At 45.2% G+C, this 11330-nt stretch overlaps 1 protein-coding gene across 1 annotated transcript; it reads left to right on the forward strand.

Annotated features, from left to right (window-relative positions):
* Positions 1-9234: 9234 nt before the first annotated feature.
* LOC144767439 (epithelial-stromal interaction protein 1-like) lies at positions 9235-9819 on the forward strand. The gene has a single exon (XM_078650871.1). The coding sequence runs from the start codon at positions 9235-9237 to the stop codon at positions 9775-9777; it is 543 nt and encodes a 180-aa protein (XP_078506997.1). The 3' UTR covers positions 9778-9819.
* Positions 9820-11330: the final 1511 nt, after the last annotated feature.

An 11330-nucleotide genomic window follows, 5' to 3' on the forward strand; every position in this document is an offset into this window, starting at 1 on the left:
CAGCACAAATCATTGACACTTTATGATTCAATCTCTGTGCCTGATCCAGTGATTACTGTTGTACTTGTTGCCAGCACCAACAATTCCCTGAGGCTGGCTTACACTCACCCAACACGCAACCAGCACAGACGTCACTGGACATGTGACCCTGGTCGAGCGCACGTGCCGTACCCAGTTCCTCTATCTATCTGTGTCCGTGTGTTCATTATGTATGCAACATGCTGCCCCTGGGAGCTACCACATTACATTGTGCTATGGACAGCATATGCAACTAACTTACCTTTGACAGTGGAAGAAAACTTTGGTTATGTAACTTTGTCTCGGTCATTGTACAAGTACGTACGTAGAGACTGGATGATTAGAGTACTGCAAGGAGAGTGTAAAGTGAATTTATAAGTGCGTGCGGATTTGCGGAGTGATTGTATAAGTACATATGTTGGCACAGCCTAACTCCGACTACGAGCTTGTCACTAATTGGCTGCCCTCCATGTGCCAAAAATTGAAACTTCGGCTTTGCAAGGCCCTGTATTGCTACAGCTGCAATACTCCACTGAATGTGCAATAAACATTCACATCTACACAGATGTGTCATCTCCACCATCTTTCTTCTGTGGAACTATGGATGAATGTAGGGTCAGTGATTACCTGTACCTTCCATGTTGGCCATGTTGTGGGACTTGGCTCACAGAGTGACACATTGACGCTTGCGACACGGGTGATGGCAGCACCAGATTTTTTAGGTATTCGCTACCCAAAAGCCAATCAAAAAGGAGCCCAAAGTAGCCCAATATTGCTACTTTAAGGAAGGCGGGGCAGGGACATCGTCAAGCAGGCAGTAACTGCATTGGAATTGATGTTGCAGCAGGCTGCCAAGTAAATATTTGTCTAACAAAGTGCTTTGACATACTACTTTGCTGGAGCGCTGTATATATATTCAAAATCTGCCAACTAGCACACACCAAAATTTTACAGCACAACCAGGAAAAATATAGCCCAATTGTGCGGGATCTAGCCCAAATTGGCAACATTCCTGCATCAGTTGATTCCTCATACAGCTCAGTATGGAGCCACACCCATAGCTCCGGAGTCATTCTTCACAGCCTCACACAGGACTGGCATACGCCAGTCCAGCCCACACTGCTTACGCTTACTGGGAAGGACAACAACGCCACATGGCCCAGATTTTCATTGTAGTGATCTGCTGGTCACAGGTCTAGTTGTCAGTTTTTTTAAACAACAAAAGAGTGTAAATCAATGCATGTTTAGAAGCACAAAAGGGGAGAGGATGGATGAAACAGATCTATTAGATTTGTATAGAAAGCCCTCACTCACCATCCTAGTTGGTGACATGCTTCATCATCGGGCCCACCGGGAGAAGCCGAATGCCTCCCCGGTGTGCTTCAATGCCAGATTTACTGCAGAGCTGGTTTTTGTGAGGAACGTGTAGGTGTGAAAGGTTAAAAATGTACAGATTGTGTCTCACATAAGTTTTTTTTTATTCTGTTGCCAATCTGACATAATAAAAGCGATGTGTTTGGAAACTACCAAGTTAATTGTTTGGTTATTTCCACTTAAAGTGGGGTCAACATGTTTCTGCCCGTTTATGTGTGATTTACTGGGCATTCGTCAGGACCATAGGGAGTGTACCTCGTCGGTATGGGCACGCTAAGGCCCACTCTTACCAGAGGGCGTGAAAGTTAAAAATTTGTGAAAAAAAGTGTGCGAGGAAAAACAAATCAACAGGTTTTGTGGGGTAAACGCCCTAAAAAATAAGAGGAACCTGTATAGTTCGTAATGTAAAGGATCCGCGCCCCATATGTCACGGGAGGGGGGGGGACATCCTTTACAAAGCAACTTTTACAACGCACTACCATTACGACACAACTTTTACAACGCATGTCATTACAACGCATTGCACTGGGGGGCGCTCTAGGATAGGGAATAGATTTAATTTACTATCCAACACCTTCCCTACTATCCATGGGGACTGGAGTTAGAATAGTAAATTAAACTATTCACTTTCCAGCACCCCAAAGCGCTATGCGTTGTAACAGGTAGGCGTTGTAAAAGTATGCATTGTAACTTCATACATCCTAGGGGGGTGGAGGCAACAATGGCACACCGCCCGCACCGCCAGGCACCCGCTCGATACCTGCGTGTAGCCTTTGACCGGACCTCGTGGACGGTCAGAGGCTACACGCAGGGATCGAGCAGCCTGGGTGCGCAGCGGCGAAACAGAGAATTACGCATGTGCCAGTTGTATGTACTCTGAATTACAAATTCTATACTATCTTTTAGGTGACTAACTTGAGGGTGCACTATGTCCCGGTACGTGTTTGGAGAGACCACCGGTGTCACAGACAGGTGAGTTGCAAAGATTTTCTCCAGTATCACACTCCATCTCCCTCTCCATCTCTTCCTTTCTCTCTCTCACACATGTTCTCTCTTTCTATGTCTCTTCCTCTCTCTCTCATTCTTTCTTTCTCTCTCCTCCTCTCTTTCACTCTTTCAGTCTCCCTTCTTCTCTCTCACAATGTTTCTCTCCTCTCTTCCCTCTATTACACTGTTTCTCTCTCTCTTCTTCTCTCTCACTCTTTCTCTCTCTTCCTCGCTCTCACTCTCTCTTCCTCTCTCTCACTGTTTATCTCTCTCTTCGTCTCTCTCACTCTTTCTCTGTCTTCCTCTCACTCTTTCTTTATTTTTCTCTCTCTTTTTCCTCTCACTCCCACTGTTTCTCTCTTTCCCTATGTCTTCCTCTCACTCTTTCTTTCTGTTTCTCTGTTTTCCCTCACTCTTTCTTTCTCTCTCTAGCTTTCTCTCTCCTTTAAAGGACTGGTGACACACAACCTTATATTGCTTTTTATCTAACAGGCTGTCATTCACGTATCGACGTCCCCCCAACACCACCACAGCTGAACACATGTAGAACCTGCGATGATGCGTGCCATCCTGACAACATCTGAGAAGATTGCTTCGGCACGTGGTACACCCTCTTACACACACAAGGTGAGCAGAGAGGCTTCTTTCTGCAGAAGCCGGCAGTCACCTCTGTGTGGTGGGAGTAGATAGTGTGCAGCAGCCTGGACACACTAGGGCGCCGAGAGGATGTATGACATTACAACACATGCTTTTACATCGCATGCCTTTACAACGCGGTATTTACAATGAATACCTTTACAACGCATAATGCTTTTGGGCGCTGGATAGTGAATAGTTTAATTTACTATTCCAACTACAGTTCCCGTGGATAGTAGGGAAGGTGTTGGATAGTACATTAAACCTATTCCCTATCCTAGAGCACCCCCCAGCGCAATGCGTTGTAATGGTTTGCGTTGTAAAAGTTGCGCCGTAAAGGCACTGCGTGGTAAAAGTTGCGTTGTAAAGGTTGTTCACCGCGCCGAGACACCTCTGAGCAGTGGGAGTGGATGGACTGCAGCAGCTTGAGTGCATATTGGTGAAACAGAGAATTAGGCGTGTGCAGTTGTATGTACTCTGCAATTACTAATTCTATACTATCTTTCAGATGACTAAACTTGAGGGTGCACTATGTCCCGGCACGTGGTTGGAGACACACCAGTGGCACAAAGGTGAGCTGCAAAGATTTTCTCCATTGTTAACACTTCCTCTCCCTCTCCATCTCTTCCTTTCTCTCTTTCACACTTTCTCTCTTCCTCTGTCTCTTCCTCTCTTCCTCTCTTTCTCATTCTTTCTTCCTCTCTCTTCCTCTCTCTTACTCTTTCTCTCTCTCTCTCTTCCTTTCTCTCACACTGTTTCACTCTCTTTTCCATGTAACTTACTCTTTCTCTCACTCTTTCTCTCTTTCTCTGCCTTCATCTCTCTCATTCTTTCTCTATCTTCTTCTCTCTCACTCTTTCTCTCCTCCTCTCTCTAACTCTTTCTCTCTTTCTCTTCCTCTCTCTCACACTGTTTCTCTCTTTCGTGTATCTCACTCTTTCTCTCTTTCTTTCTCTCACTCTTTCTCTCACTCTTTGTCTTCCTCTCTCTCACTCTTTCTTTCTCTCTCTCTCATCCTCTCTCTCACTCTTTCTCTCTTTCTCTTTCGCCTTTGCTGGACACATGAGGCACCATCTTATCTTTCTTTTTGTCTTGCAGGCTGTAATTCACAAATGGTCCAGTGATGACACAACATGGCTGTACATAGTTTTATTTGTTGTGGTTTTGTTTTAATAAAATGTTTTATATGTAAATCCATACATGACTAAGATTCTTAATTGTCCAACCTCACAAGCATCTGTTTATCAATAATAGTACAACATTTCCCAATTTTTTACGTTCCAGATTCCCTAACGTGACTGTCACATTTGTTGGTATGGGGTGGGGGTGATGGGGGATGGTGGACAAGGAGCTCCAGCTTGGGGATGTCGGAACAGTGTTGGGTGTTCGGCCTGCATGATCATTACCTCCATTGCATCTGAGTCGGCGGGCTGGCTCATAGATGAAGAGCTGCGAGCCGACTGGCAGGCTCATATAGGGAGAACCGCGGCCCGTCAGTTCGCAGAGATAGAGCTGCGGGCCAGCTCGCAGAGGAACACCTGTGGGCCGACTGGTATCGAGAAAGCTGTGGGCTGTCGGCTTACAAAGGGATAGCTGTGGAACAGTGATGTGGGGAGCGGGAGCATGAAGAGCATATCTCGCAGAGAGAGACCTGCGGTATATTTCCAGTCTTGGCTTCACAGATTCAACTGCAGGCCCGAGAACTCACACCCAAAGAGCTGTGAGCCGACAAGTGGATCGCAGAGAGAGACTTGCGGGCCCAAGAAGGTTGTTAGGGGTATGCTGGTAGTGTGGGAATAGGGTGCGCTACCTGCTGATTTGCGGAGAAGCAGCGTGAAAGGGGTATATTGCACAAACAGAGCTCCGGTATATTAAATTGCCCCCGGGACCTTTCTTTTATATTTTCACTCGATGCAAGGCCCAAGATGGCTGCTAACACTTCCTAGTTTGAAGTGTTAGCAGCCAATCAGAGGACACTTTCTGATTTGAAGTGTTAGCAGCCAATCAGAGGCAAGCTCATGCTCGGGAGTTAGGCACCGTCAGATATATATATATATATTTTTCCTTTAATATCTCAAAAATTACTGAACGAATTTACACCATTTCAACAATGGCGTGCTTTCTGGACTAAGACCTTTCTCCCTGCCAAATTTAGCGTAATTCCATTTAGCAGTTTGACCTGTAGCCTTGTCTAAAGTTTCCTAGCCCCCCTTGACCAATCACCCCTAAACTTTCAAGATAGGAGCTGATCAAAAAAGAGAAAGCTTTGGAAAGATTTGTTAAACGATGTCAAAGTTATAAGCACATGGAGGGCTCCAGGAGGGGGTGCGCAACCCCACGCCCAACATCAGTGAGCCCCGGGGCTGCGGGGGCTTCCCAGCGGGCCCCCGCAGCCCCAGCGAGCCCCTTCTATTATATATTAAGAAATGCCCCCGGAACCTAGCCCACCCAGGAGCATCATTAAAATAGAACGCAGGAACCCAGCGCAAATTGCGCCAATATTTAAAAAAAAAATGCTTTCTTTGGCTCTGAGGGTCCTTCTGGGACCCCCTGAGGAGGCCTAGTGGGTCAGGGTATTTTTTACCCTGCCCCCTTCTCTTGCTTTCTACCTTTTTTTTACTGTTTTCTAGCGACTCACTTCTACTGAGACAAAAGATGACTGCCAACTCTTCCCTGTTTGGAGTGTGGGCAGCCAATCACAGTGAAGCTCGTGCACGGGACTTAGGCTCCGCCCAGATATCAAAACTTTTATTTTTGTAATTTCTCAGCAACTACTGAACTGATTTACACCATTTAAAAAAAGGTTGCTTTCTGACCCAAGCACTACCTTTTTGCCAAATTTGAGGTCATTCTATTCAGTAGTTTTGGCTCTAGCCTTGCACAAAGTTTCCTATGGGAAATTGATTTTTTGACTCATATTTTTTTAATTCCTCAGAAAGTTTTGAACGGATGTACACCATTTTAAAAAAAGGTCGCTTTCTGAACCAAGCTCTACCTTTCTGCCACATTTGGGGTAATTCCGTTCAGCAGTTCGGGCTGTAGCTCATTGCAAAACACATTTGGGACCCCCCTTTTTTTCTCAGCCCCTGCTTGAGGAATCACCCCCAAACTATACTGGAATTGGGAAGCGAAGTACTCACGCCTACCGGTGTGAAGACTCGGGGATCAAACCGAGATGATTGCTGTAAAGTGATGGGCTCTGGACAGGGTAGCATACTGGCCGCTGTAGCATAACTGTGTAAGTAGTGTTAGTATGCGTTTATACTATAGAGGGAGTGGGAAGCGAAATACTTACCCCTACTGGTCTGAAGACTCGGTGAGTAAACCGTGAGCCTAAACCGTGAGCTCTTTGCGGCAAAGTGATGGGCGCTGTAGCATACATGTGGAAGTAGTGTTAGTTTGCATTTATACAATACAGGGAGTGGGAAGCAAACTACGCACCCCTACCAGTCTCAAGACTCGTGGATGAAACCATGAAATGCTACTAGAATGTAAGTATGTAATGTGAGAATGTAGGGCTGTCATGAGGGGAATCTTGGGGAGTTTGTACACAGTGCTGGAGAAGACGGTTGACTTGCTGTCTGCTCCTGTTGGTGGCTGTTTAAGCTGTCTTGTTTTCCTACAATAAATCTACTCATCGGATCCACTGCTGTCTGCCTCTTCACTACATAAATTTTGTGACGAGCGGGAGAATGTAAAAAGAAGGCAGCACTCACCAATATTTCTAGCTTCCTTGCGTTCTGCTGAAGACTCGTTTTCTTCGTGAAGCTGTTTCTACTCATCCCAGGGTTTTCGGCTCATCGAACTATGTCATCCGACCTCTGGTAGGATTTATATTTTTTTATTTTTTGTCTTCCTCTGCCTCTTCACTACACTCTGGTTGCTGTACTACACGTCTGCAAGTAGTGTTAGTATGCATTTATACAAATTCTGTAGTTATGCAGTAACCAATGCATCATGGCCCTATGAAGCGCCACCTCCAAGGTGCAGCTCATACATTGTCCCAGGGTGTCCATCCGCGGGACATTTATGTTTGCTATTACAGGGCGGGAGCATGGCTTCTACCCTGTGATAGCAAATCCTTGTGTGCCTCGTTGAAGCAAGAGGAAAAAAACCTCGTATCGCTTCAATAAAGTGGATCCAGATGGTAAAAATGGGAAAAAAATTAAGAGGGGTCTCACCCGTTCATTTAAATGAGCCCCCTGGTGGGCAATGTTCCCGGGCCAATCATATTATTATATTGCGGGGTCTCTGCAACACTCTGGACATTAATGTCACATGTAAACTAGGAGCGGGAGGGCACAGAGACGTTTCGAACCCTAGGGGATCGCCACATCCCCAGGTATTGTTTACTAATTGTTCGGGGGGCTTCGAGGCCAACTCAAGTCCATGCATCGCCACCCTCCGGGGCTTTAATTAAATATGCAGGGTGGGTCTTGCCAGTCCCTGAATCCTTGGTGGCCCTAGGCAGTGCCTTATTGGTTCTCTAATCACACGAGCAGTACTCATGGTGTTATAGAGGGATACACTCATAGAACCCTTGCAGTTGTAGAATTGCCCAGGCTTCATTTATGTAATAGTCTGTTGGTTTATATTTGGTAGGTGCACCGCAAAATTACAAATGTTTTCCCTCATAACCTCCTATTAACCAGCGATTTTCACAATGAACTACAGACAAGTGTTGTCAGAAAAAGAAGACCCATACACTCACTTATTACCTTTATTAAAAGAACACAAATAAATGGAAAAGCAACTTTTTTCAAACAAACAAACAACAGTATAACATGAAATAAGTGGGTGGGACTCCTCCGGAAGCAGCGCACAAAACCTGCAAGACAAAAAAGAAACATAAGTATGCGTGCCATGTCCAAGAGAAAAGGAAAGGTAGTCAGAATGAAAGGAAGAAAGTGGGAATGGGACAAAGAGCGAGTGGGTGGAAGAAAGAAGGGGAGTTTGAGTCAAAAGAACAGAGGGAGGAGGAGACAGAGCGACGGCCTACTGCACCCAGCCGCCACTGTTCACCTCCCATTACCCATGTGTCTGGGACGCTGGGGTCCACGAGAAAGAGTGCCGTCTAGCAAGTCCTTAAAATGAAACAGAGATATGAATGAGGCCAGAGATTACATTATTATCTATGGCAACATCGCTTGCCTGCACCTGTGCACCCACCCAGCCCCTTCCTTCGCACTGTGCTCAATTGCAGCTCCTGCGCACCGAGGCTTCACTGTTCACCTGCCACCACAGGTGTGTCCAACGACGTGTATGTGCGAGCTCCGAGTCCAGGGTACCTCTCTCAGAGTGGCACAGCAGGTCTCCAGTCGGGGACGGTGTCTTGATACCACGATGAAAGGCATCAGAATGCCCAGGGCATCATCAAGGGCTCCGCCCATTTTGGCACAACCAACTCAGTGTCTGAAAAGGGAGAAATAATATAATGCTGGACACGTCTTGAAGTAAATGAAGGTTTATTTCAAGCTTAATAGATAACACCAGTTGAGTGCATCCTTCCTTTTCGAAGTATGATCTACCAACTGTTAATGGTAAACGTGGTTCAAAGAGGAGTTGGAGTGCACAAGAATATACAAGGTTAAATATTAATATGTTATGCCAACGTTCACACACAAAGGAACAGAGCGCATGCTAGAAGCATAATGTGCATGTGTAATGCAGTGGCGCAAGTCAGTGTGCATGTACACTTAGTAATCAGTAAGTATGGGCGAATTTTGCAGATCGCAGATCCGCAAATTCACGCGAAACAGGCAAAAACTCATGGGTTTTCCCAAAAAGACTCTTTCCCACCGTCTACAGTGGCTAATCAGTAAGTGCTCCCTCGTTGGGTAAATGTATAGTGTCCACAATACGTTGGGATTGCACCCGAATCCTATACCTGTGCAAGGGTGGAAACTGCCTCCGGTGAAAAGGGGTGGGTTAGACCGGCGTATGACGTTCAGGGAGGCCCCAGGAACAAAATCGAAGAATCAAAACTGATCTGCACCAAGGAAGCTGGTGTTCTGCCTTTTGTCGTTCGCTCCGCAATTTTAGTAGAAGTGAGTGGCGTGCAGAGGATCTGTTGGAAAACCAGGCGCTGCCTCTTGACGGTACCCAGCTTTAGCCTGAAACCCCGCGAGTAACCCCGGGAGAGAGCGAGATTAGCGTTTTCGAACACAAACACCCGGAGCGAGCGCTGCACTCTCTATCTTGGTTGCCGCTGCTATCTAAATGTCTGCCACTCGCTCAATGACGAAGCATGGCCGGGCAGCACAACAGGGGAGATCCCCAGTGGTCAGGAGCTACTCGAAGCAAGGGGCCGCCGCAGGGCACAGCGGTACAGTGCCCAGCCAACAGGAGTCACCCGACGCCCACCAGGAAGGGTCGCAGCCCGAGGGGGCAAGCGGTTATCACATAATGCATCCCAACGAAGAGCGACGAAATAAGGTTCAGGCAATTGCCAGAAAAGAGATGGAGGCCTTGGAGCGGTACAAGGAAGCACATAGACCAGGTCCTATTAATCTGGCTCCGAAGAGGCTGGGTGGAAATGCTTCAGAGTATGAAGCAAGAGAACAACAACAATTAGGACTCCGCCAATCTAAATACCTTCAGCAGATGAAGAGAGAAGAATACAAAAGAAAGCAGAAGGAGGCCGAAAACGCTGAAATCCAGAAAATGAAGGCAGTCCAGAGAGAAAAGGCAAATCAGCTAGAGGAAAAAAGAAGGCAACAGGAGAAACATAGAAGGGAAATGTTTGAAGATGACCGATATTAGGTAAATAATGCTTTTCTGGGCAGACTGGGAAGTGCACAACAACCAGGTTCCATGTACCGAGCTGGCCGTTTCTAAACTGGAGACCGCCATTTTTATTCCTGATACAAGCAGTAATTCGTAACCTGGCTTTGCAGATCTGATTGTTTCACTTACTTTTAGTGACTGAAAGATGACTGCGTTGTGACAACTTTGGTCAGCTCAGTCTGAAAAGTTCCAGGGATGATTACATTGCCATCACCCCTTTGTTCAGCCGTGCGTTTTTTTAAACTAAATTTGCTCTTCATCGTCAAGTGATTAATTTCCATAATTTCACTTCTGCCAGAATGTTATATATTTATGGTAATAAAAATGTCATCTTTTTTTGTTAATTCTAAAGGAAACAATTGAAATCGGTATTTTGATTAAGTGATTTGTAAAAAGTGTTTGCCGTTGTGTTTTCATCAGTCAAAATCACATTTTGTCAACTAGTAGGAGTACAATAGTACAAACATGTATACAATTGTAATATAAATGCCATTACCTCCTTTGCTCTATTTGATTGTAATGTTTACATTAGTAAATGTGCTAAGGAACACAAGCGCACTCTATGTACGTAATTAACAGCATTAATATTCTCAGCCTACAATCTCCGATTGTGACACACTTCACACGGCCGTACCTTTTAAAAGAAGGACATTTTTGCACATTTATCTACTTTGCAGGGCACGAACAAGTTTTTCAGTTTTGGGCCTATCAAACTTTATGTAGTCTCTTTTGTTCAGATAGCACTTTTGATGTCACATTACAATTCTTTTTTAAGTGTAACAAAATTTGACAATCCCTTGGAATATTTACCATCCCAACACCCCATGCCGGAATATTGTAAAACATTGTGGATGTTGTGCACATTGGAAGCTTAATGTCAGCCTCTAACAATGTTTACTAGCCTCAGTTTCTCTAATTTTGCATATGTGTGGGTCACGCTTGTGCACTCCCCAACATTTCAGTTTTACTAAACACAGAGGGATTATGTTATGGTAGATGTACCTTTCTTCTCATGCCGCGAAGACCCATAACTACAGGTTGTCAAATTCATGCCTTATTTCCTACAACCCTTGTGCAGTTGTCTCCTTTTAGGAATGAATTTCGTTTGTGTGCAAAGTATTTTGTGCACATTTCTAAATAATGAGACTGTCTCGTGATATGATTAAAATTATGGCCCGTAAAGGAAAAACAAATATATTTAAAATGTTCCTGAAAAATACATCTATATTAATCTACTTGTTTATTACCTATGTTTAGGAACAATTTAGTATAGTGCTTTTCCTACACTACAGATGCGTAAAGTGCCAGAAGAGTTGTCTCCAGTGACCATGTGTGTGTTACTATGCCATCACGCCGAAGGGCCCAGGGGTCCCTTGAGTGAGCTGGGCATAAAAAAAAAATCTGCCCGCTCGCGAATTCGTGAATTTTCAGCAACTTCGCGAGATTTGCGGATTGCGAAATTGCTGAAAATCCGCAAATTACGCGAGCGTAACGGATTTTTGGCCCATGCTTAGTAATCAGCTCACTAA

Source organism: Lissotriton helveticus, chromosome 7, assembly GCF_964261635.1.
Source record: "Lissotriton helveticus chromosome 7, aLisHel1.1, whole genome shotgun sequence".
Classification (NCBI taxonomy): domain Eukaryota; kingdom Metazoa; phylum Chordata; class Amphibia; order Caudata; family Salamandridae; genus Lissotriton; species Lissotriton helveticus.

What these genes read in the sequence shown, in the direction of transcription:
- LOC144767439 (XM_078650871.1), top strand. Translation starts at nt 9,235, where the DNA reads ATGTCTGCCACTCGCTCAATGACGAAGCATGGCCGGGCAGCACAACAG.